General features: G+C 52.5%; 1 protein-coding gene across 1 annotated transcript in view; it reads left to right on the top strand.

Moving 5' to 3' along the window:
- Positions 1-25,879, top strand: part of LOC120941721 (SREBF chaperone) — a 111,237-nt gene that overhangs the window by 825 nt on the left and 84,533 nt on the right. The window contains exon 2 of the mRNA XM_040355340.1: positions 22,633-22,850. Within this exon, the coding sequence (XP_040211274.1) occupies positions 22,729-22,850 (122 nt within the window). The 5' untranslated portion in view covers positions 22,633-22,728. The remainder of the gene's footprint in view (positions 1-22,632; positions 22,851-25,879) is intronic.

Genomic DNA, 25,879 nt, shown 5'->3' with positions numbered 1-25,879 from the left:
CCCTGGGAGGCGAGTCCCTGTGTGTTTTGCCGTTCCCTGGGAGGCGAGTCCCCGTGTGTTTTGCCCCTCCCCAGTCCCTGGGAGGAGGGGTCCCCGTGTGTTTTGCCCCCCCCCCCGGTCCCTGGGAGGCGGGTCCCTGTGTGTTTTGCACCCCCCCCCCGGTCCCTGGGAGGCGGGTCCCTGTGTGTTTTGCCCCCCCCCGGTCCCTGGGAGGCGGGTCCCTGTGTGTTTTGCCCCCCCCGGTCCCTGGGAGGCGGGTCTCTGTGTGTTTTGCCCCCCCCGGTCCCTGGGAGGCGGGTCCCTGTGTGTTTTGCCCCCCCCCCGGTCCCTGGGAGGCGGGTCCCTGTGTGTTTTGCCCCCCGGTCCCTGGGAGGCGGGTCTCTGTGTGTTTTGCCCAGTGTGTGTCCTGTGATGATACATTGTATCCGTGTCCCCGCTCTGTGTATAGTGTGTGTCCTGTGAGGTGTGTCCCTGCGCCTTGGTGGCGCGTCTGCGGAAGTGGCCCCCCCGTGGCGCGTCTGCGGAAGTGGCCCCCCCGTGGCGCGTCTGCGGAAGTGGCCCTCCCGTGTCGCGTGTCTGTGGAGGGGGCCCGTCCCTTGTAATAGGAATGGTGCGTGACAGGTCCTCTTTATGGAGAGAGGCGGGGTCAATAAGACATCTCTCCTCCAGGCTGGAAAGTATGAGATCAGGAAAAATAAATAAAAAATCATCGATCTCACGCTTTTCAACCACGATTGCGGCTTTGTTCACTTACGGGTTATGACGTCATAACCTTGCGCCCGGGCCTCCGACGGTCATAGAGATGACTGGTCACCGGAAAATCTCTATCCTCCTCTTCCGGCGGCGGACGAGTCGTTCTCCGGGCCTCCGATGGAGAGCCCCGGAGGAAGCACCGGATGGCGAGGGGAGGGGAGGGGGTGGGGCGGATGTCGCCTCCTATAAGACTGATCAAGTGGCGGCACTGCCTCTATGATCGTTCTTATTATTGCGCAGGATCGCCGCCTGAAATAAAGGATCTCCGAATGAGGCCTCTAGCTGCCCCTCATCATTCAGATATCCCCCCCCCCCTAAATTCCAGGACGTCATATGACGGCACGCGGTAGGGAGGTGCCGTAATTTGTCCCCATTTTAAAGCCGTTGACATTTTGGGTATCTATCTAATTGTCGTCATTTATATAGTACCCAAAAAATCGTGTGTTGTGTGTATTTATTTTTATTTTTTTGCATTAATGTATTTAAAGTTTTCATTTGAAAAGATGCTGCGCAAATACCGTGTGACATAAACAATTCCAACGGTCACCATTTTATTCTCTAGGGTCTCTGCTAAAAATATACATATGTGTGTGTGATATTTGGGGGTTCTGAGTAAATTTTTAGCAAAAATACAGATTTTTACTTGGTATCAGTGGGAGGAATAGTGTCCCATCATTGGTATCAGTGGGAGGAATAGTGTCCCGTCATTGGTGTCAGTGGGAGGAATAGTGTCCCGTCATTGGTGTCAGTGGGAGGAATAGTGTCCCATCATTGGTGTCAGTGGGAGGAATAGTGTCCCATCATTGGTGTCAGTGGGAGGAATAGTGTCCCATCATTGGTATCAGTGGGAGGAATAGTGTCTCATCATTGGTGTCAGTGGGAGGAATAGTGTCCCATCATTGGTATGAGTGGGAGGAATAGTGTCCCATCATTGGTATCAGTGGGAGGAATAGTGTCCCATCATTGGTGTCAGTGGGAGGAATAGTGTCCCATCATTGGTGTCAGTGGGAGGAATAGTGTCTCATCATTGGTGTCAGTGGGAGGAATAGTGTCCCATCATTGGTGTCAGTGGGAGGAATAGTGTCCCATCATTGGTGTCAGTGGGAGGAATAGTGTCCCATCATTGGTGTCAGTGGGAGGAATAGTGTCCCATCATTGGTGTCAGTGGGAGGAATAGTGTCCCATCATTGGTATCAGTGGGAGGAATAGTGTCCCATAATTGGTGTCAGTGGGAGGAATAGTGTCCCATCATTGGTGTCAGTGGGAGGAATAGTGTCCCGTCATTGGTGTCAGTGGGAGGAATAGTGTCCCATCATTGGGGTCAGTGGGAGGAATAGTGTCCCATCATTGGTGTCAGTGGAAGGAATAGTGCCCCATCATTGGTGTCAGTGGGAGGAATAGTGTCCCATCATTGGTGTCAGTGGGAGGAATAGTGTCCCATCATTGGTGTCAGTGGGGGGAATAGTGTCCCGTCATTGGGGTCAGTGGGGGGAATAGTGTCCCATCATTGGTGTCAGTGGGAGGAATAGTGTCCCATCATTGGTGTCAGTGGGAGGAATAGTGTCCCATCATTGGTGTCAGAGAGAGGAATAGTGTCCCATCATTGGTGTCAGTGGGAGGAATAGTGTCCCATCATTGGTGTCAGTGGGAGGAATAGTGTCCCATCATTGGGGTCAGTGGGAGGAATAGTGTCCCATCATTGGTGTCAGTGGGGAGAATAGTGTCCCATCGTTGGTGTCAGTGGGGAGGAATAGTGTCCCATCATTGGTGTCAGTGGGAGGAATAGTGTCCCATCATTGGTGTCAGTGGGGAGGAATAGTGTCCCATCATTGGTGCCAATAGGAAAATGAGTGTGCCATGTATATGGGTGGTTGGAGGTGCGGTGGGGGTGAGCCGCTTGGCTGGAAATGTTGGCACTGTACGGCGTCCCTCTTCCCTGTCTCAGACAGTTGGCCGGTGCCGCCATCTTGGTCCTCCTCACTGATGGGAGCTGGCTGCCTCTTCCGAGTCCAGTGCCGCCATCTTGGTCCTCCTCACTGATGGGAGCTGGCTGCCTCTTCCGAGTCCAGTGCCGCCATCTTGGTCCTCCTCACTGATGGGAGCTGGCTGCCTCTTCCATGTCCAATGCCGCCATCTTGGTCCTCCTCACTGATGGGAGCTGGCTGCCTCTTCTGGGTCCAGTGCCGCCATCTTGGTCCTCCTCACTGATGGGAGCTGGCTGCCTCTTCTGGGTCCAGTGCCGCCATCTTGGTCCTCCTCACTGATGGGAGCTGGCTGCCTCTTCTGGGTCCAGTGCCGCCATCTTGGTCCTCCTCACTGATGGGAGCTGGCTGCCTCTTTCGTGTCTAGTGCCGCCATCTTGGTCCTCCTCACTGATGGGAGCTGGCTGCCTCTTCCGGGCCCAGTGCCGCCATCTTGGTCCTCCTCACTGATGGGAGCTGGCTGCCTCTTCTGGGTCCAGTGCCGCCATCTTGGTCCTCCTCACTGATGGGAGCTGGCTGCCTCTTCTGGGTCCAGTGCCGCCATCTTGGTCCTCCTCACTGATGGGAGCTGGCTGCCTCTTCTGGGTCCAGTGCCGCCATCTTGGTCCTCCTCACTGATGGGAGCTGGCTGCCTCTTCTGGGTCCAGTGCCGCCATCTTGGTCCTCCTCACTGATGGGAGCTGGCTGCCTCTTTCGTGTCTAGTGCCGCCATCTTGGTCCTCCTCACTGATGGGAGCTGGCTGCCTCTTCCGGGCCCAGTGCCCCCATCTTGGTCCTCCTCACTGATGGGAGCTGGCTGCCTTTTCTGGGCCCAGTGCCGCCATCTTGGTCCTCCTCACTGATAGGAGCTGGCTGCCTTTTCCGGGCCCAGTGCCGCCATCTTGGTCCTCCTCACTGATGGGAGCTGGCTGCCTTTTCTGGGCCCAGTGCCGCCATCTTGGTCCTCCTCACTGATAGGAGCTGGCTGCCTTTTCCGGGTCCAGTGCCGCCATCTTGGTCCTCCTCACTGATGGGAGCTGGCTGCCTTTTCTGGGCCCAGTGTCGCCATCTTGGTCCTCCTCACTGATGGGAGCTGGCTGCCTCTTCTGGGTCTAGTGCCGCCATCTTGGTCCTCCTCACTGATGGGAGCTGGCTGCCTCTTCTGGGTCTAGTGCCGCCATCTTGGTCCTCCTCACTGATGGGAGCTGGCTGCCTTTTCCGGGTCCAGTGCCGCCATCTTGGTCCTTATCACTGATGGGAGCTGGCTGCCTTTTCCGGGTCCAGTGCCGCCATCTTGGTCCTTATCACTGATGGGAGCTGGCTGCCTCTCCCAGGTCCAGTGCCGCCATTTTTTTCCCTCCTCAACTGGTGGGAGATGTTTACATTCCTTGTAATAGGAATAAAAGTGACCCAATTTTTTATTTTTTAAATCAAAATAAAAAAAGAAGAAACTTTTTATTTTATTTTTTAAAGGGCCCCGTCCCGTCGAGCTCGTGCGCAGAAGCTAACGCATACGTGAGTCGCACCCGCATATGAAACCGGTGTTCAAACCACACATGTGAGGTATCGCCGCGATCGTAAAAGCAAGAGTAACAATTCTAGCCCTAGACCTCCTCTGTAACTCCAAACAGAATTTTTTAAACGTCGCCTATGGAGATTTTTAAGAGTAAAAGTTTGTCGGCATTCCACCAGTAGGCGCAATTTTTGAAGCGTGACATGTTGGGTATCAATTTACTCTGCGTAACATTATCTTTCACAATATAAAAAAAAATAATTGGGCTAACTTTACTCTTGTCTTATTTTTTTAATTTAAAAAATGTGCGCTTGTAAGACCGCTGCGCAAATACGGTATGACAAAGTATTGCAACGACCGCCATTTTATTCTCTAGGGTGTTGGAAAAAATATATAGGCTCGGATTCAGAAAGGACTTACGACGGCGTATCTCCAAATGTGCGCCGTCGTATCTTTCCGCGTATTCAGGAACTGAGATACGCCTGAATTTTGCAAGATACGACCAACGTAAGTCTCCTTACGCCGTCGTATCTTGGGGTGCATATTTACGCTGGCCGCTAGGGGCGCTTCCGTAGATTTAAGCGTCGAATATGTAAATGAGCTACATACGCCGATTCAGAAACTTGCTTGCGCCCGTCGCATTCAGCTACGCGGTTTACGTAAGGCTTACGTCCGGCTTAAAGTTACCCCTGCTATATGAGGCGCAGGTAATGCAAAGTATAGACGTCGGAACAAGCGTATATTTTTACGTCGTTAACGCAAGTCGTACGTGAATGGGGCTGGGCGTAGGTTACGTTCACGTCACAGGCATTGAGCCGGCGTATCTTAGGGAATAAATTCGACGTGATTCTGAGCATGCGCGCGCGTGCGCCGTTCGTTCGGCCATGCATTTACATGGGGTCACGCTTCATTATCCTACAACACGCCCACTACTTGCCTACTTTGAATTACGCGGGCTTACGCCGGCCCATTTCCGTTACGCCGGCGCACATATGGGAGCAAGTGCTTTCTGAATACAGTACTTGCCTCTCCAAGTTACGTTGGCGTAGCGCATATGAGATGCGCTACGCCAAACTAAAGATGCGCCGATCTCTCTGAATCCCGGCCATAATGTTTGGGGGGGTTCTAAGTAATTTTCTAGCAAAAAACAAAACAAAATGTAAACACCGAGTCTGAAAAAAGTGGTTAAAAATGTTTGTCCAATGCCACACGTTGAAACGTAAACGAACCCTAATAGTTGGGAGGTAAAGTGTGTGAAACGCCCATGTGATCCACCTAGACATGTAGGTATGGGACGGGTCTCCGGGGGGCTCCGGCGGACCTCCATGTTGTCTCGGTGTTCTGCATTCAGCTCACATTTTTTACACCCGAGAAGTCAGGATAGGAAATCCTATGGATGGATGGATTGTGCTGTGTATGGACAGATTGCTCAGATTTTGACTTGGCAGAGCTTCCTTTCTGTATGGCGCTGGTTTTCCTGCGATGGTCGGAGGCAGCAGGGGGGGGGGGTTTATGAGCACAGATGCACCTGCCCCACGCCACATGGTATGCAAACCGTATGGAAATGTGTCCCCGGTGTTCTGGCTGGGATCTATCATACCGGGAAGGAAATGTTCCCTCCCTGGGAGTTCTCGGCTGTGTGGCCAGGTGGGTCAGGACCAAGTGGGGGGCGAGCGTTCGCCTTCTACCCCCTGCACAATGATGTTCTCCATCCTGGCTGAACCCTTCGCTGTGGAAGGGGGGGGGGGGGAGTAATGGATTGCAGAATAGAACTTCTCCAACTTTCCTGATCTGTATTCTTGTTCTATCCCGAAGTACTGAGGTCAGGGGTTCAACGTGATGGCCAGGCAACTGGTATTTTCCAAAAATGGCAGCTTTTCTGTTATGGCAGTATTACTTTCAGGTACCAACCCCATTGGTAAGATCTTCCTTTTGCTTCCTCTGCCTGTAATTACCCACCCTGCATGGCCCAATCACCTCCCCCTCTGACCCCTATGGCCAAAGTGGCTCTTCTGACCGCCATGACCTAAGCACCTCCCCCTCTAATCCCCATGTCCTAATTGCCTCTTCTGAACGCCATGGCTTTAGCATCTCACCCTTTTGACCCCCAAAACCCAAATGCCACCCTCCAACCCCCATGGTCTTAACATCTGTCCCTCTGATTGGCATTGCCTAAGCTGCTCTTCGTCTTACCATCATGGCCTAAGCACCTCCCTTTATGACCCCCATGGCCCTTATTGACTCTTCTGATCGCCACGGCCTTGCCATCTTACCCTTTGACCCCCCTTAGACCTAAGTGCCCCCTCCAACCCCCATGGCCTAAACAACTCTCCCTCTGATTGGCATGGCCTAAGCTGCTCTTCGTCTTACCATCATGGCCTAAGCACCTCCCTTTATGACCCCCATGGCCCTTATTGACTCTTCTGATCATCACAGCCTTACCATCTCACCCTCTGACCCCTAAGACCTAAGTACCCCCCTCTGATCACCATGGCCTGAGTTCCTCTCCTCCTGACTGTCATGGTCTAAGCACCTCCCTTTTTGACCCCCATGGTGGTCAGAAGGAGAGGAGCTCAGGCCGTGCTGGTCTTGGGGGTCAAGGGTGACATTCCAAGGCCATGGCGATCAGAAGAGCCCCCATGGCCTAAACACCTCTCCCATTGATTGGCATGGCCTAAGCTCCTCCTCATCTTGCCGTCATAGCCTAAGCACCTCCTTCTTTAACCCCAAATGGCCCGATTGCCTCTTTTGACAGCCATGGCATCTCACCCTTTGACCCGCAAGACCTTAGTGCCCCTACCCCCCCCCCCCCACATCAATGGCCTAAACGTCTTTCCCTCTGATCGGCATGGCCTGAGTTCCTCTTCTTCTGACTGTCATGGCCTAAGCACCTCCCTCCCATGGCCCTTATTGACTCTTCTACTGCCACGGCCTTGGCATCGCACCCTCTGACCCCCTAAGTGCCCCCCTCCATCCCCCATGGCCTAAACAACTCTCCCTCTGATTGGCATGGCCTAAGCTGCTCTTCGTCTTACCATCATGGCCTAAGCACCTCCCCTTTTGACCCCCATGGCCCTTATTGACTCTTCTGCTCGTCACGGCCTTGCCATCTCACCCTCTGACCCTTAAGACTTAAGTGCCCCCCCTCCATCCCCCATGGCCTAAACAACTCTCCCTCTGATTGGCATTGCCTAAGCTGTTCTTCGTTTTACCATCATGGCCTAAGCACCTCCCCTTTTTTTTGACACCCATGGCCCTTATTGACTCTTCTGATCGTCGCAGCCTTGCCATCTCACCCTTTGACCCCCTTAGACCTAAGTGCCCCCCTCCATCCCCCATGGCCTAAACAACTCTCCCTGTTTTCCACGGCCTGAGCTCCTCTCCTTCTGACAGTCAAGGCATGAGCCTCATGGCAGTCAGATGGAGAGGAGCTCAGGCTGTGCCGATCACAGAGGGAGAGATATTTAGGTCATGGGTGTCGGAGGAGGGGTACTTCGGTCTTGGGGGTCAAAGGGTGAGATGCCAAGTACTGGGCGATCAGAAGAGCCCCCGTGGCCTAAACACCTCTCCCACTGATTGGCATGGCCTAAGCTCCTCCTCATCTTGCCGTCATAGCCCAAGCACCTCCTTCTTTAACCCCAAATGGCCTGATTGCCTCTTTTGACAGCCATGGCATCTCACCCTTTGACCCACAAGACCTTAGTGCCCCTATCCCCCCACACCACTGGCCTAAACGTCTTTCCCTCTGATCGGCATGGCCTGAGTTCCTCTCCTTCTAACTGTCATGGCCTAAGCACCTCCCTCTTTGACCCCCATGGCCCTTATTGACTCTTCTGACTGCCACGGCCTTGGCATCTCACCCTCTGACCCCCTAAAACCTAAGTGCCCCCCTCCATCCCCCCATGGCCTAAACAACTCTCCCTCTGTTTACCATGGCCTGAGCTCTTCTCCTTCTGACAGTCATGGTCTAAGCACCTCCCTCATTTGGTTCCATGGGGAGTTGGTGCTGTTTCCGTGGTGGTTGGGGCATTGGTTCCATGGGGGGTGGTGCTGGTTCCATGGCAGTGGCGGTGGAGTGTCGGTTCAGTGGTGGTTGGGGCATTTGGTTCCATGGGGAGTTGGTGCTGTTTCCGTGGTGGTTGGGGCATTGGTTCCGTGGGAGTAGTGGGGAAGCGCTGGTTCCCTGGTGGGGGAGTGCCGGTTCAGTGATGGTTGGGGCATTGGTTCCCTGGTGGGGGTGTGCCGGTTTAGTGGTGGTTGGGACATTGGTTCCATGTTGGGGGAGTGCTGGTTCCATGGTGGGTGGTGCTGGTTTTGTGGCAGTGGTGGGGGAGCTCTGGTTCAGTGGTGGTTGGTTCATTGGTTCCATGTTTGGGGAGTGCTAGTTCTATAGGGGGGTGGTGCTGGTTCTGTGGCAGTGGTGGTTGGGGCATTGGTTCCATGTTGGGGGAGTGCTGGTTCCATGGGGAGGTGGTGCTGGTTCAGTGGCAATGGTGGGCGGGAGTACTGGTCCCCCCCCCCCCTCCCGGTGGTGGAGTGCCGGTTCAGTGGTGGTTGGTGAGTGCTGGTTCCATGAAGGGTGGTGCTGGATCCGTGGCAATGGTGGTGGAGTGCCAATTCAGTGGTGGTTGGCAAGTGCTAGTTCCATGGGGAGGGGGCAATGGTTCCATGTTAGGTGAGTGCGGGTTCCATGGGGGGGTGGTGCTGTTCCTGTGGCAGTGGTGGGCGGGGCGCTGGTTCAGTGGCGGTTCAGTGGTGGTTGGGGCATTGGTTCCATGTTAGGGGAGTGCGGGTTCCATGGGGGGGGTGGTGCTGGTCCTGTGGCAGTGGTGGGCGGGGCGCTGGTTCAGTGGTGGTTGGGGCATTGGTTCCATGTTAGGGGAGTGCGGGTTCCATGGGGGGTGGCGCTGGTCCTGTGGCAGTGGTGGTGGGGGAAGCGCTGGTCCCATCATTTCCTCTGTCCTGAGTGCTCATTGGGTGGGTCTGTGATCACATGATCAGCCCCAGTGTTGTAACATGAGTACGGCATACTGATCACTCCCACAGTCGCCATGGTTACAACAAGGCAGAGTTTTTGTGTCAGATGTAGAGCCACGGCGGATGAAGAAGGAAAGTACAGAATAAGTTGTGTGGAAATATTTGAAGCTACTGACATATATTTTTTTTTATCAGTGGAGTTCTCCTTTAAGTTGTGAGTACAGACACGCACGAACTCGCGCACGCTCTCCGGAGTCACGGTCACCCCCAAGGCTTCACGGCCACTTCCCAGAACCGTCTCCAAGCAGTGCCGCCGCCGCACGCCGGAGTCTGATTCCTATAAATAGAATGAAACGCTCGGCTTCGAGGAACGTTCCTTCTGCCGCCGGTTTTTACTCCTCGAAAGATTTGGGGGCGGGGCCTAGTTGTTGGCAATGTTGTGAATGAAAAGGGGAAGCTCTGCTGTCTGCGCCTTTTTACCTCCTGTCTGATCAATGTTTATAAACAATGTTACTTTGTATCTCCCTGTCTGATCAGTGTTTATAAACAATGTTACTTTGTATCTCTCTAGCTCAGGGAGTAGGCAACCTCGGCACTCCAGCTGTGGTGAAACTACAAATCCCATCATGCCTCTGCCCCCAGGAGTCACGCCTGCGATTGTCGGGGTCTTGCAATGTCTCCTGGAACTTGTAGTTTCAAAACAGCTGGAGGGCCGACGTTGCCTACCCCCCCTGCTCTAGCTCCTGTCTGATCAATGTTTATAAACAATGATAACCCCTTCAAGCGGTTCTAAATGGCAGGAGATGGGCAATCCGATCACATGACCGCGGTGATTGGCTGTCACAGCTGTCACATGATCGGAAAGCTCCCGATTGCAGAAAGATGTTTACATATATATGTGTACGGCCGGCGGGAAGAGGCTACTTTGTATCTCTCTCTGGTCAATGTTTATAAACTATGTTACTTTGTATCTCTATCTCCTGTCTGATCAATGTTTATAAACAATGATACTTTGTATCTCTCTCTGGTCAATGTTTATAAACCATGATACTTTGTATCTCTCTCTGGTCAATGTTTATAAACAATGTTACTTTGTATCTCTCTCTGGTCAATGTTTATAAACAATGATACTTTGTATCTCTCTATCTCCTGTCTGATCAATGTTTATAAACAATGATACTTTGTATCTCTCTCTGGTCAATGTTTATAAACAATGATACTTTGTATCTCTCTCTGATCAATGTTTATAAACAATGTTACTTTGTATCTCTCTCTGGTCAATGTTTATAAACAATGTTACTTTGTATCTCTCTCTGGTCAATGTTTATAAACAATGATACTTTGTATCTCTCTATCTCCTGTCTGATCAATGTTTATAAACAATGATACTTTGTATCTCTCTCTGGTCAATGTTTATAAACAATGATACTTTGTATCTCTCTCTGGTCAATGTTTATAAACAATGATACTTTGTATCTCTCTCTGATCAATGTTTATAAACAATGTTACTTTGTATCTCTCTCTGGTCAATGTTTATAAACAATGATACTTTGTATCTCTCTATCTCCTGTCTGATCAATGTTTATAAACAATGTTACTTTGTATCTCTCTATCTCCTGTCTGATCAATGTTTATAAACAATGATACTTTGTATCTCTCTCTGATCAATGTTTATAAACAATGTTACTTTGTATCTCTCTCTGGTCAATGTTTATAAACAATGTTACTTTGTATCTCTCTCTGGTCAATGTTTATAAACAATGTTACTTTGTATCTCTCTATCTCCTGTCTGATCAATGTTTATAAACAATGATACTTTGTATCTCTCTCTGGTCAATGTTTATAAACAATGTTCCTTTGTATCTCCTGTCTGATCAATGTTTATAAACCATGTTACTTTGTATCTCTCTATCTCCTGTCTGATCAATGTTTATAAACAATGATACCCCCTTCCTGCTGCTGCCTCCCGGCCCTCTAAGCGATTCTAAATGGCGGGAGATGGGCATTCCGATCACATGACCGCAGTGATTGGCTGTCATATCGGTCACATGATCGGAAAGCTCCCGATTGCAGAAAGATGTTTACATGTATATGTGTACGGCCGGCGGGGAGAGGCTACTTTGTATCTCTCTTTCTGGTCAATGTTTATAAACAAAGTTTCTTGGTATGTATCTCCTGTCTGAACAATGTTTATAAACAATGTTACTATGTATCTCTCGTTTGTTTATAAACCATATAATTGATCGGCCACCCATCATGAACAATGTAGTTTGTCACCACTTCCTGTGGTTGTCACCTGAATCTTTAGTGTGGCCTATCGCAGTTCCCGGTCCGGCTGTAGGGTTCGGCTTCGCCCTCCCGCCTGTTTTCTCCTCAATCAAAGCTTTCTTTCTTTCTTTCACATTGTTGGTCGGATCAGAGGGAAGGAATTTTGGATAATCTGTTTTTTTCCTTTTTTGTCTGCGCCAGTTATAATATTTATAGAGGTGGAGTGAGGACAGATGAGAGGCGTGTCACCTGCTCCGTCCACTACATCACCTGAGCTGCACATATCTCGAGCCCCTCTGTCCGCCCTCCCCTCCCCTGGAACCCTGTACCCTTCTGTCTTTCTGGGCAGCCCCGGGCCCCGTCTGTCTTTCTGGGCGGCCCCGTCTGTCTTTCTGGGCAGCCCCGGGCCCCGTCTTGTCTTTCTGGGCAGCCCCGTCTTGTCTTTCTGGGCAGCCCCGTCTTGTCTTTCTGGGCAGCCCCGTCTTGTCTTTCTGGGCAGCCCCGTCTGTCTTTCTGGGCAGCCCCGTCTGTCTTTCTGGGCAGCCCCGGGCCCCGTCTGTCTTTCTGGGCAGCCCCGGGCCCCGTCTGTCTTTCTGGGCATCCCCGGGCCCCGTCTGTCTTTCTGGGCAGCCCCGGGCCCCGTCTGTCTGTCTGGGCAGCCCCGGGGCCCCGTCTGTCTGTCTGGGCAGCCCCGGGGCCCCGTCTGTCTGTCTGGGCAGCCCCGGGGCCCCGTCTGTCTGTCTGGGCAGCCCCGGGGCCCCGTCTGTCTGTCTGGGCAGCCCCGTCTGTCTGTCTGGGCAGCCCCGGGGCCCCGTCTGTCTGTCTGGGCAGCCCTGGGGCCCCGTCTGTCTGTCTGGGCAGCCCCGGGCCCCGTCTGTCTGTCTGGGCAGCCCCGGGCCCCGTCTGTCTTTCTGGGCAGCCCCGTCTGTCTTTCTGGGCAGCCCCGGGCCCCGTCTGTCTTTCTGGGCAGCCCCGGGCCCCGTCTGTCTGTCTGGGCAGCCCCGGGCCCCATCTGTCTTTCTGGGCAGCCCCGGGCCCCTCTTCTGTCTTTCTCGGGAGACCGGGCCCCTTCTGTCCTTTTTTGTCCCGGCCCAGGCCCCATCTGTCTCGGCACGACAAGAAGAAAGACATAAGAAGTCCTGTGTGCAGTTTGTGAGAAGCCATGTGGGGGAGGGGACACAGCAAACATGTGGGGGAGGGGACACAGCAAACATGTGGGGGAGGGGACACAGCAAACATGAGGAATAAGGGTCTCTGGTCACATGACACCAAAATTCAACATAAAACGCTATGTGTGGGTGGAAAACTAACACTGCCCATCCCCCTGAACACACCATCCCCACTGTGAAACATGGTGGTGGCAGCATCATGTGGGGATGCTTTTCTTCAGCAGGGACAGGGAAGCTGGTCAGAGGTGATGGGAAGATGGATGGAGACAAATACAGGACAATCTTAGGAGAAAACCTGCAAAAGACTTAAGACTGGGGGGGGGGGGTTCCCCTTCCAGCAGGACAACGACCCTAGCTGGTAGACACCCCCAAAAAGATTTTGAGAGAAAGGGGGTTCTACAAAGTATGGACTCCGGGGGGGTGCCATACAAATGCCCCTCCCCCCCACACTTTTCACATATTTATTTGTATCATTTTCCAGGAGAAATGTGACTGGAGGTTTCCTCCTCGGTGAGAAGCGGGATTATGTTTCCTGGCACACAGGGAGGCCGGACAGAGGTCACAGTGTCCTTGTCCCGGGGTGGGGGGACGGGGGGGGAGGACGGTGGTGGGGTTGACCCTCGGCTCTGCCAGACATTCAGCCTTTGTGTTCCCTCTGGGAACAGGTAGCGTACAGAGCCCCCGGGGGACCGCACACTGTAGATGTCTGTTCTGGGGGGCCCCGTATGTTATGTGTGAGGGGTGGAGCTCTGTGCACTGCGGGGCCCGATTGTGCGATTTATAGAAGTCAGATTGTCGTTATTCCCAACGCCATGTAACTATGTATCAATGTGTTTTCTGTCCGGAGTCTCCTCTCCTCCCGTCATGTACAGCTGTGTATTCGGAGTCTCCTCTCCTCCTGTGTTGTTGGGGATTCCCAGCAGTTGTGTAATGGGGTGTTCGGCACCTGACAGCTATTCCTCCTGAGAGCGACACGCATGCGCAGCGGATCTCTGTGTACAGCGGGTCTCTGCATACAGCGGATCTCTGCGTACAGCGGATCTCTGCGTACAGCGGGTCTCTGCGTACGGCAGATCTCTGCGTACGGCGGGCCTCTGCGTACGGCGGGCCTCTGCGTACAGCGGATCTCTGTGTACAGCGGATCTCTGTGTACAGCGGATCTCTGTGTACAGCGGATCTCTGCGTACAGCGGGTCTCTGCGTACAGCGGGTCTCTGCATACAGCAGATCTCTGCGTACGGCGGGCCTCTGTGTACAGCGGATCTCTGTGTACAGCGGATCTCTGTGTACAGCGGGTCTCTGTGTACAGCGGGTCTCTGCGTACAGCGGGTCTCTGCGTACAGCGGATCTCTGCGTACAGCGGATCTCTGCGTACTGCGGGCCTCTGTGTACGGCGGGCTCTGTGTACGGCGGGCTCTGTGTACAGCGGGTCTCTGTGTACTGCGGGTCTCTGTGTACTGCGGGTCTCTGTGTACTGCGGATCTGTGTGCAGCGGATCTCTGTGTTCTGCGGGTCTCTGTGTTCTGCGGGTCTCTGTGTTCTGCGGGTCTCTGTGTTCTGCGGGTCTCTGTGTACTGCGGGTCTCTGTGTACTGCGGGTCTCTGTGTACTGCGGATCTCTGTGTACTGCGGGTCTCTGTGTACTGCGGATCTCTGTGTACTGCGGGTCTCTGTGTACTGCGGGTCTCTGTGTACTGCGGGTCTCTGTGTACTGCGGGTCTCTGTGTACTGCGGATCTCTGTGTACTGCGGGTCTCTGCGTACAGCGGATCTCTGCGTACAGCGGATCTCTGCGTACAGCGGATCTCTGCGTACTGCGGGCCTCTGCGTACGGCGGGCTCTGTGTACTGCGGGTCTCTGTGTACTGCGGATCTGTGTGCAGCGGATCTCTGTGTGCAGCGGATCTCTGTGTTCTGCGGGTCTCTGTGTTCTGCGGGTCTCTGTGTTCTGCGGGTCTCTGTGTACTGCGGATCTCTGTGTACTGCGGATCTCTGTGTACGGCGGATCTCTGTGTACGGCGGGCTCTGTGTACGGCGGGCCTCTGTGTACTGCGGATCTCTGTGTACTGCGGGTCTCTGTGTACTGCGGATCTCTGTGTACTGCGGGTCTCTGTGTACTGCGGATCTCTGTGTACTGCGGATCTCTGTGTACGGCGGATCTCTGTGTACGGCGGATCCCTGTGTACTGCGGGTCTCTGTGTACTGCGGATCTCTGTGTACTGCGGGTCTCTGTGTACTGCGGATCTCTGTGTACTGCGGGTCTCTGTGTACTGCGGATCTCTGTGTACTGCGGGTCTCTGTGTACTGCGGATCTCTGTGTACTGCGGGTCTCTGTGTACTGCGGATCTCTGTGTACTGCGGGTCTCTGTGTACTGCGGATCTCTGTGTACTGCGGGTCTCTGTGTACTGCGGATCTCTGTGTACTGCGGATCTCGGTGTTCTATGAATACACGGAGTGCTGATGTCGTCTTGGCTCTGGTGATTGTAAACAATCGTGTCATGTGACCGCCTGTCACCTGGAGCCGGGTGAGGTGGATGGAAAAGCTTGGTGCGCTCCGGGGCCCCGTCTCCTGTCAGGATTCTGAACACCTGGATAAGAGAACACCGGGGGGGGGGGGAGGATGACTCTTTATATCAAGATATTCAGATCCATTCATTATAACAGACGTGTGATACAAATCGTGTTGTGTGTTTTTATTTTTTATATATATATATACACGTATGTTTTGTCATTTGTGTGTCGGGTGTTTTTATTTATTTGTTTATACGTCATGTGACCTCCACCCGAGGGAAAGGGGGGGGGGGGAGCTCCAATTTTGTGGGGAATTTTATAGAGAGAGAGATTTTATATAAACAATCTCTATCTCCTGTATCTCTATTACAGTGAGGGGATAAAGTATGTGACCCCCCCCCCCCCCCCCCGCCTGATTTTGTACATTTGCCCCACTGACAAAGATCAGCCTATCATTTTATTGGTCGGTTTATTATACCAGTTGAGAGACGGAATAAAAAATATCCAGAAAAACGCATTTTCATAAAAGTTATGGGCCCAGATTCAAGAAGCACTTGCGCCCGCGCAACCATAGGTTGCGCGGCGCAAGGGCTTACTTGCTCCGGTGTAACGAGTGCTCCTGATTCAGGAACCTCGTTACACCGACTGCAGCCTAGGATGTGACCGACATAAGCCTCCTTATGCCTTCACATCCCAGGCTGCATTCTTGCGTTGGCCGCTAGGGGGCGCGGCCTTTGTGATCGGCGTATAGTATGCAAATTGCTTACTACCACCGATTCACAAAAGTTGCGCGGGCCCTGCGCACGCAAGGTACGGAGTTTCCGTACGGCGCCTTTAGCATAAGGTTGCTCCTGCTAATAGCAGGGGCAGCCAATGCTAAAGTATAGCTGCGCCTCCCGCCCGTGAAATTTAAATTTCACGTCGTTTACGTAAGTGAACCGTGAATGGCGCTGGACGCCATTCACGTTCACTTAGAAGCAAATGACGTCCTTGCGACGTCATTTGCCGCAATGCACGTCGGGAAAGTTTCCCGACGGAGCATGCGCTGTTCGCTCGGCGCGGGAGCGCGCCTAATTTAAATGATTCCCGCCCCCGGCGGGATCATTTACATTAGGCAGCCTTGCGCCCGGCTGTTTAGCATATTGCCCGCGCAATTTACGGAGCAACTGCTCCGTGAATCGCGGGCAAAGCGCAATATTTGCGTGGGCGCAGAGAAAAAAATTTGCTCTTTGCCCAAGCAAATATTGCGCGATTCTACCTGAATCTGGGCCATGAATTATAAATATAAATGGATTTTGTATTATAATGAGTGGAATAAGTATGTGAACCCCTCACAAAACACGACTTGGTAGTCGGTGGAGAATCCCTTGTTGGTGATCACAGAGGTCAGACGTTTCTTGGAGTTGGCCTCCAGGTTCTCACACCTCCCAGGAGGGATTTTCTCCTCTTTGCAGATCTTCTCCGAGTCATGAAGGTTTCCAGGCTGACGTTCGGTAACTCGAACCTTCAGCTCCCTCCGCATATTTTCTATGGGATTAAGGTCTGGAGACTGGTTAGGCCACTTCCAGGACCTTCAAGTGCTTCTTCTTGAGCCCCTCTTTTGTTGCCTTGGCCGTGTGTTTTGGGTCATTGTCATGCTTGAAGACCCGTCCATGACCCATCTTCAGTGCCCTGGCTGAAGGAAGGAGGTTCTCACCCAAGATTTGAGGGTACATGGCCCCGCCCATCGTCCCTTTGATGCAGTGAAGTTGTCCTGCATGTTTCCTCCATGTATGACGGTGGGGGATGGTGTTGTCCATGGATGACGGTGGGGGATGGTGTTGTCCATGTATGACGGTGGGGGATGGTGTTGTCCATGGATGACGGTGGGGGATGGTGTTGTCCATGGATGACGGTGGGGGATGGTGTTCTCCATGTATGACGGTGGGGCATGGTGTTCTCCATGTATGACGGTGGGGGGATGGTGTTCTCCATGTATGACGGTGGGGGATGGTGTTCTCCATGTGTGACGGTGGGGGATGGTGTTCTCCATGTATGACGATGGGGGATGGTGTTCTCCATGTATGACGGTGGAGGATGGTGTTCTCCATGGATGACGGTGGGGGATGGTGTTCTCCATGTATGACGGTGGGGGGTGGTGTTCTCCATGTATGACGGTGGGGGGTGGTGTTCTCCATGTATGACGGTGGGGGGTGGTGTTCTCCATGTATGACGATGGGGGATGGTGTTCTCCATGTATGACGGTGGGGGATGGTGTTCTCCATGTATGACGGTGGGGGGATGGTGTTCTCCATGTATGACGGTGGGGGATGGTGTTCTCCATGTATGACGGTGGGGGATGGTGTTGTCCATGTATGACGGTGGGGGGTGGTGTTCTCCATGTATGACGGTGGGGGATGGTGTTCTCCATGTATGACAGTGGGGGGATGGTGTTCTCCATGTATGACGGTGGGGGATGGTGTGGTGTTCTCCATGTATGACGGTGGGAGATGGTGTTCTCCATGTATGACGGTGGGGGGTGGTGTTCTCCATGTATGACGGTGGGGGGTGGTGTTCTCCATGTATGACGGTGGGGGATGGTGTTCTCCATGTATGACAGTGGGGAGATGGTGTTCTCCATGTATGACGGTGGGGGATGGTGTTCTCCATGTATGACGGTGGGGGATGGTGTTCTCCATGGATGACGGTGGGGGATGGTGTTCTCCATGGATGACGGTGGGGGATGGTGTTCTCCATGTATGACGGTGGGGGGATGGTGTTCTCCATGTATGACGGTGGGGGAGGGTGTTCTCCATGTATGACGGTGGGGGATGGTGTTCTCCATGTATGACGGTGGGGGCGATGGTGTTCTCCATGTATGACGGTGGGGGGATGGTGTTCTCCATGTATGACGGTGGGGGGGATGGTGTTCTCCATGTATGACGGTGGGGGGGATGGTGTTCTCCATGTATGACGGACATAAGGATCACAGGCTCCTCCCACGGACATGGGGATCGCAGGCTCCTCCCGCGGACATGGGGATCGCAGGCTCCTCCCGCGGACATGGGGATCGCAGGCCCCTCCCGCGGACATGGGGATCGCAGGCCCCTCCCGCGGACATGGGGATCGCAGGCCCCTCCCGCGGACATGGGGATCGCAGGCCCCTCCCGCGGACATGGGGATCGCAGGCCCCTCCCGCGGACATGGGGATCGCAGGCCCCTCCTGCGGACATAAGCCTTTGATTATGTACGTGGGAGGAGGCTGCGATACTTGTGTACATGGGAGGAGCCTGTGGTGCTTGTGTACATGGGAGGAGCCTGTGGTGCATGGGAGGAGCTTGTGATGCTTGTGTGCATGGGGAGGAGCCTGTGATACTTTGTGTTCCTTTTTTTCCTTCTTTATTTTTAAAAGATTTCAGACAATCTTCCCTCACGTTGTCATTCTGGGGAATTGTTTGTAGATTTTGAGGAAAATAATGAATTTTATCAATTTTTGGAATAAACCTGCAGCATAAAATGTGGAAAAAGTGAAGCGCTGTGAATACTTTCTGTACATTTGTATAGTTCTGACATATACCGCAGTGCTGTACAGAGTACATATGGCTCAGAATTGTGAGTAATTGGTTTAGAATGTGGGGGGTGGGGATGATATAGCGGGTTACTCATTTCCAATCTGTATTGATCGGATTCCATTGTACAGACACACGGAGCGCTGACATTTCTGTGTAAACAAACGAGGGAACTGAGACTATTGTATCTATCGGGAGGCGGAGTTAGTCATCACTGGACAAAAGAAAAGGCCAATCCTTCCAAAACGAATACCTCATAATGGGCACAGCGGGTGTACAAACCTGGGAACTTAGCACAGGGATGATGAGAACCACTCATAATGGGCACAGATCTCTGTGTGGCTCCCGACTCAGGCGCCGTTCTTCTGTGTGGTTTCCGGCTCAGGCGCTGTCCCTCTGTGTGGTCCCCGACTCTGGTGCCGTCCCTCTGCGTGGTCCCCGGCTCTGGTGCCGTCCCTCTGCGTGGTCCCCGGCTCTGGCGCCGTCCCTCTGCGTGGTCCCCGGCTCTGGCGCCGTCCCTCTGCGTGGTTCCCGGCTCTGGCGCCGTCCCTCTGGGTGGTTCCCGGCTCAGGCGCCGTCCCTCTGGGTGGTTCCCGGCTCAGGCGCCGTCCCTCTGGGTGGTTCCCGGCTCAGGTGCCGTCCCTCTGGGTGGTTCCCGGCTCAGGTGCCGTCCCTCTGGGTGGTTCCCGGCTCAGGTGCCGTCCCTCTGGGTGGTTCCCGGCTCAGGCGCCGTCCCTCTGGGTGGTTCCCGGCTCAGGTGCCGTCCCTCTGGGTGGTTTCCCGGCTCAGGTGCCGTCCCTCTGGGTGGTTTCCAGCTCAGGCACCAGACATCAGAACCACTTTATCGACGATTGAGTGTTAAGTGAAAAAGAGAAAGCTATAGCTTAGGAGTACAAGGTTCTCCCTGCTTCCAAGCCAAGTAGTCTCAGGAGAATTGTTCTCCTCCCTGCTGGAGAGGAAGCTATAGCTTAGGTAGGAGCTGCAGTACAAGGTTCTCCCTGCTTCTGAGCCTGGTAGCCTCGAGAGAATTGTTCTCCCTGCTGGAGAGGAAGCTATAGCTGAAGAGCTACAGTACAAGGTTCTCCCTGCTTCTGAGCCTAGACGTCTCCTGGGAAAATTGTTCTCCCTGCTGGAGAGGAAGCTATAGCTTAGGTGTGCAAGGTTCTCACTGCTTCCGAGCCTGGTAGTCTCAGGAGAATTGTTCTACCTGCTGGAGAGGACGCTATACCTGAGGAGCTACAGTACAAGGTTCTCCCTGCTTCCGAGCCTAGAAGTCTCTGGGAAAATTGTTATCCCTGCTAGGGTGGAAGCTATAGCTTAGGAGTACAAGGTTCTCCCTGCTTCCGAGCCTGGTAGTCTCAGGAGAATTGTTCTCCCTGCTGGAGAAGAAGCTATAGCTGAGGACCTGCAGTGCAACGATCTCCCTGCTTCCGAGCCAAATAGTCTATGGAGAATTGTTCTCCTCCCTGCTGGAGAGGAAACTATACCTGAGGACCTCCAGCTCAAGGATCTCCTTGCTTTTGCTTTCATCCGTTCTGTGGATCTGTGCCTCCACCACCCCTATCATCAGCCCACCAGTCATCAGATCACCATTTATGAGAGGAGGAAGCAATGTCCTGACTCCTCCTCCAAGATGGCCACCTCCACACAGAGAAACGGTGCCCAGGACAAGACCTGCTAGTCCACACCATCAGGACCACAGGAAATACTGGTGAATGTTCCTTCTCTTGGGCACAGCTTCCAGAATTCTGCTCCTTTTTTTTAAATGCTAAGCGCCTGGCTTCCATACTGCCCAATGGCTTCGAATCTGTATCGAACCCAGAGCAATGTAGGCCAGAGAGCCAGGTGGGTGGCATTTCATTGTCTCGGGTAAAGATGTAGTTTATGATGTATATATTGTATTTTTTACTGTATATGACGGGAGAGGGTGCCTGAAATCCGGCAGTAGAAGACCGGAATTGTGCGTAGCGGTTGGTTGTGGAATTCCTCGTATTGAAGTGACTGTACTGTACGCGCCGCGCTCCCTCCCGGCTATGAACCGGCGGCAGGCAGCTTTGTATGGAGCTCCTCCGGGTCTCGGCTGTTAAACCTGTTTTATGGGTTTCCTCTCGAGGAAGAAACGCTTTGTTGGGTATCCGTTACCTTTTCTCCACTGCTGACTCACGCGGCTCCGATTTCACTGATGTGACCGACGTGACGCTGCGCGCCCGTAGGGGCCTGGTCCAGTGGGAGGGCCACAGAGCCTCCATTATTGAAGTCTGGTAGGGAAGAGTAAAAAAACTTCTGTTGATTTTATTGCTTGCAGTATTTGTTCCTTTGGGGGAAATCTCCCTTCATTTCCTATCTCTGTGGCTCAACAGGAAGTGAGCAGGATGAATGAAGATTCAGAAAAATTCTTATTCTTTCATGGGGACAATGTGGACAAGAGTGGTGTTGGGATTTTTGAGGTGCAAAGAGAGTACCTGTATATACTCGAGTATAAGCCGACCCGAATATAAGCCGAGGCACCTAATTTTACCACAAAAAAAGTGGGAAAACGTATTGACTCGAGTATAAGCCTAGGGTGTACATCTGCATGCCTCACTGTCTCTATGTGCATGCCTCACTGTGTCCATGTGCATGCCTCACTGTGTCCATGCCTCACTGTCTCCATGCCTAGACTGTGGCCATTCCTAGACTAACGTTTAACATGGGAGTCTATGGAAGGGGTGCCCGGCTTTGAAAAATCAGTGCTCCCCAGCCGTAGGTCCCCCAGGCAACAAACTTTGCACACTTGTAGATGAGAAATGGGGCTACATGTGTGCCAAGTTCCGGGTCCAGGGGACCTACGGCCGGCCGGTACCGGGTCCCCAAAGTCACTAGAGAAATTACCGTTTAACATGGGAGTCTATGGAAAAATCAGTGCTCCCCGGCCATAGGTTCCCCAGACAACAAACTTTGCACACTTGTAGAGGAGAAATGGGGCTATATGTGTGCCAAGGTCCGGGTCCAGGGGACCTACGACCGGCCGGTACTGGGTCCCCAAAGTCACTGGAGAAATTACCGTTTAACATGGGAGTCTATGGAAGGGGTGCCCGGCTTTGAAAAATTAGTGCTCCCCAGCCGTAGGTTCCCCAGACAACCAACTTTGCACAGTTATAGAGAAGGAATGGAGCTCCTTGTGTGCCAAGTTCCGGGTCCAGGGGACCTATGACCGGCCGGTACCGGGTCCCCAAACTCACTGGATAAATTACAGTTTAACATCGGAGTCTATAGAATGGGTGCCCGGCTTTGAAAAATTAGTGCTCCCCAGCCGTAGGTTCTTTAGACAATCATCTTTGCACAGTTATAGAGGAAGAGTGGGGCTACTTGTGTGCCAAGTTCTGGGTCCAGGGGACCTACGGCCAACCGGTACCGGGTCCCCAAAGTCACTGGATAAATTACAGTTTAACATGGGAGTCTATGGAAGGAATGCCCGGCTTTGAAAAATCAGTGCTCCCCAGCCATAGGTCCCCCGGACAACACACTTTGCACACTTGTAGAGGAGAAATGGGGCTACATGTGTGCCAAGTTCCGCGTCCAGGGGACCTACGACTGGCTGGTACCGGGTCCCCAAAGTCACTGGATAAATTACCATTTAACATGGGAGTCTATGGAAGGGGTGCCCGGGTTTGAAAAATCGGTGATCCCCGGCCGTAGGTCCCCCCCGACAACAAACTTTGCACACATGTAGAGGAAGAGTGGGGCTACATGTGTGCCAAGTTTGGAGTCCAGGGGACCTAGGGCCGGCCGATACTGGGTCCCCAAATTTTGTGAGATCAGGCGCAAAAATGTCCCTTTCATATTGGTATCGGAGCAAAGTCCCTGCAGTCCTGGTTCTGTTAATGTTGATTCTTTCTTTGTGATCCATCAGTAACCCCCCCCGTGTATCTGTGTCTTGTGTCCCCCCCCTGCAGGTCGCTCATGTCCTGGGTCAGTACAGAAGAAGAAGACGCCGCGGAGTAGCCTGGAGGGCGGGTCACGTGATGGGGCGCAGGTGACAGCCGCTGAGAATGCCCCTGACTGATAGACTGCGTGAGAAGATATCGCAGGCCTTCCACAACCATGGGCTTCTGTGTGCGTCCTACCCCATCCCTATCATTGTCTTCACAGCCCTCTGCATCCTGGCCTGCTGGTGAGTCCCTGAGCACTGCGCCCCCTACTGACGGGTCACAGAGTCCGCTTTGTATGTGGAGGGAGGGGAGGTGTCCGCTCCAGAGTCCTGTACTAATCTGAACATGAGCCAATGAAATCGGGGCTGAGGTCATCTGCTCCTTCCTTCCCTCCCTATTCATCTCTACAATATGTCTAGTTTATAAACAATGGGGTAGATTCACGTTGGGCCGCGCAATGATACGGCGGCGCAGCGTATCGTCTTTACGCTACGATGCTGTAACTTACAGGAGCAAGTGCTGTATTCACAAAGCACTTGCTCCGTAAGTTGCGGCGGCGTAGCTTAAAAGAGGCCGGCGTAAGCGTGCGTAATTCAAATGATCCGGTAGGGGGCGTGGATCATTTAAATTAGGCGCGTTCCCGCGCCGAACGTACTGCGCATGCGCCGTCCCTAAAATTTTCTGACGTGCATTGCGGTAAATGACGTCGCAAGGACGTCATTGGTTTCGACGTGAACGTAAATGGCGTCCAGCGCCATTCACGGATGACTTGCGCAAACGACGTAAAATTTTCAAATCGCGACGCAGGAACGACGTCCATACTTAACATTGGCTGCGCCTCCTAATAGCAGGAGCAGCCTTACGGCGAAAACGACTTACTCAAACGACTTAAAAAACTACCGCTGGGCACACGTACGTTTGTGAATCGGCGTAAGTATGTAATTTGCATACTCTACGCTGACAACTACGGAAGCGCCACCTAGCGGCCAGCGTGAGAATGCACCCTAAGATACGACGGCGTAAGAGACTTATGCCAGTCGTATCTTAGGCTAATGTCGGCGTATCTTGCTTTCTGAATACAGAAAATAGATACGCCGGCGCAGATTTGAATTTACGCGGCGTATCTATGGATACGCCGGCGTAAATCGTTCATGAATCTACCCCAATGTTACTTTGCATCTCTCCATCTCCTGTCTGATCAATGTTTATAAACAATGTTACTTGGTATCTCTCTATCTGAACAATGTTTATAAACAATGTTTCTTTGTATTTCTGTCTGCTTCTGAACAATGTTTATAAACAATGTTACCCCCTTCTTGCAGCTGCCTCCCGGCCCTTTAAGAGATTCTAAATGGCAGGAGGCGGGCATTCCGATCAAATTACCACAGCGATTGGCGGTCACATGATCGGAAAGCTCCTGAACGCAGAATGATGTTTACATATATATGTCCGGCCGGCGGGAAGAGGTTACTTTATATCTCCCATCTAATCAGTGGCCCGGATTCAGAGAGAATTTACGCCGGCGTATCCATAGATACGCTGCGTAAGTTCAAATCTGCGCCGGCGTATCTTCTTTCTGTATTCAGAAAGCAAGATACGCCGACATTAGCCTAAGATCCGACTGGCGTAAGTCTCTTACGCCTTCGTGTCTTAGGGTGCATTCTCACGCTGGCCGCTAGGTGGCGCTCCTGTCGTTTTCGGCGTAGAGTATGCAAATTACCTACTTACGCCGATTCACAAACGTACGTGCGCCCGGCGGTAGTTTTTTACGTCGTTTGCGTAAGGCTTTTTCGGCGTAACGTTGCTCCTGCTATTAGGAGGCGCAGCCAATGTTAAGTATGGACGTCGTTCCCGCTTCTAAATTAGAATTTTTTTACGTCGTTTGCGAATAAGGCTGGACGTAATTTACGTTCATGTCGAAAGCAATACGTCGTTGCGGCGTACTTGAGAGCAATGCACACTGGGATATGTCCACGGACGGAGCATGCGCCGTTCGGAAAACACGTCAATCACGTCAGGTCATCACATATTAGCATAAAACACGCCCCCCCCCTCCACATTTGAATTACGCGCGCTTACGCCGGCCCCATTTACGCTACGCCGCCGCAACTTACGGAGCAAGTGCTTTGTGAATACTGCACTTGCTCCTGTAAGTTGCGGCGGTGTAGCGTAAATACAATACGCTGCGCGGCCGTAAGAAGAAGCGCAGGTACCTGAATCTACCCCAGTGTTTATAAGCAATGTTACTTTGTATCTCTCTCCCGTCTGATCAATGTTTATAAACAATGTTACTTTGTATCTCTCTATCTCCCGTCTGATCAATGTTTATAAACAATGTTACTTTGTATCTCTCTATCTCCTGTCTGATTATTGTTAAATTTTTTATCTTTTGTATCACTCTATCTTCCATCTGATCAATGATTATAAATAATGTTACTTTATAAACATTGATCAGATGGGAGAGATACAAAGTAAACTCTTCCCGCCGGCAGTACACATATATGTGGCCCTATGTAAACATCTTTCTTTATCGTTACATCACGGGACACAGAGCGGCATATTCATTACTATATGGGTTATATGGAGTACCTTCAGGTGTTGACACTGGCAATCTTCAAACAGGAAATGCCCCTCCCTATATAACCCCCTCCCATAGGAGGAGTACCTCAGTTTTTACGCCAGTGTCTTAGGTGTTAGTCATGGTTTAGCTTGCCTCCGCATCCTTGGGATTAGGTGAGCTACCGGTTCTGTCCAAAAAAGCCTGAGCGCTAAAGTGGTCAGTAACCGGACCCCAAACCCTTGGGGTATAGCCCATAATGCTTTTCTTTTTAGAGAGCTGGACCCTGGGCCCAGAACTTAGAAACCTTTGGGTGCCTAATGTTTTCTGTTGCCAGGGTGCTATATGGGCCCAGGACAGTGGATCCTTCATAGGAACCCAGGGCCTGAAGGTCTAGACATCCCCACCGAGATGGGGGAAGATTGGGCCTCTTGCTTGGCAAAGTCCTGCGGCATGGAGCAGGTAAGTGAGGGGAAAACTTGCGGAACTTGGTTCTTAGCAGGTTTTTTCTGGGGGGTCACAGGGGACATGCCTAAAGTTATGCGCTGCATCTGGCAAACTAGTCACATATCATAAAGATAGGATGGCTCTATATGTATTATTCCCCATAAGATGTGACCTCCCTTGTAGTGTTGGAAAAGCATTGAGTGGGGCCTGTGTGATATAAAAGTATATGTGTGTGTCAGAGAGCTGTGCTTACCTGCAAGCCTCCAG

Source organism: Rana temporaria, chromosome 5 (assembly GCF_905171775.1).
Source record: "Rana temporaria chromosome 5, aRanTem1.1, whole genome shotgun sequence".
Taxonomy (NCBI): domain Eukaryota; kingdom Metazoa; phylum Chordata; class Amphibia; order Anura; family Ranidae; genus Rana; species Rana temporaria.
This window is presented reverse-complemented; position numbering and strand designations above follow the sequence as displayed.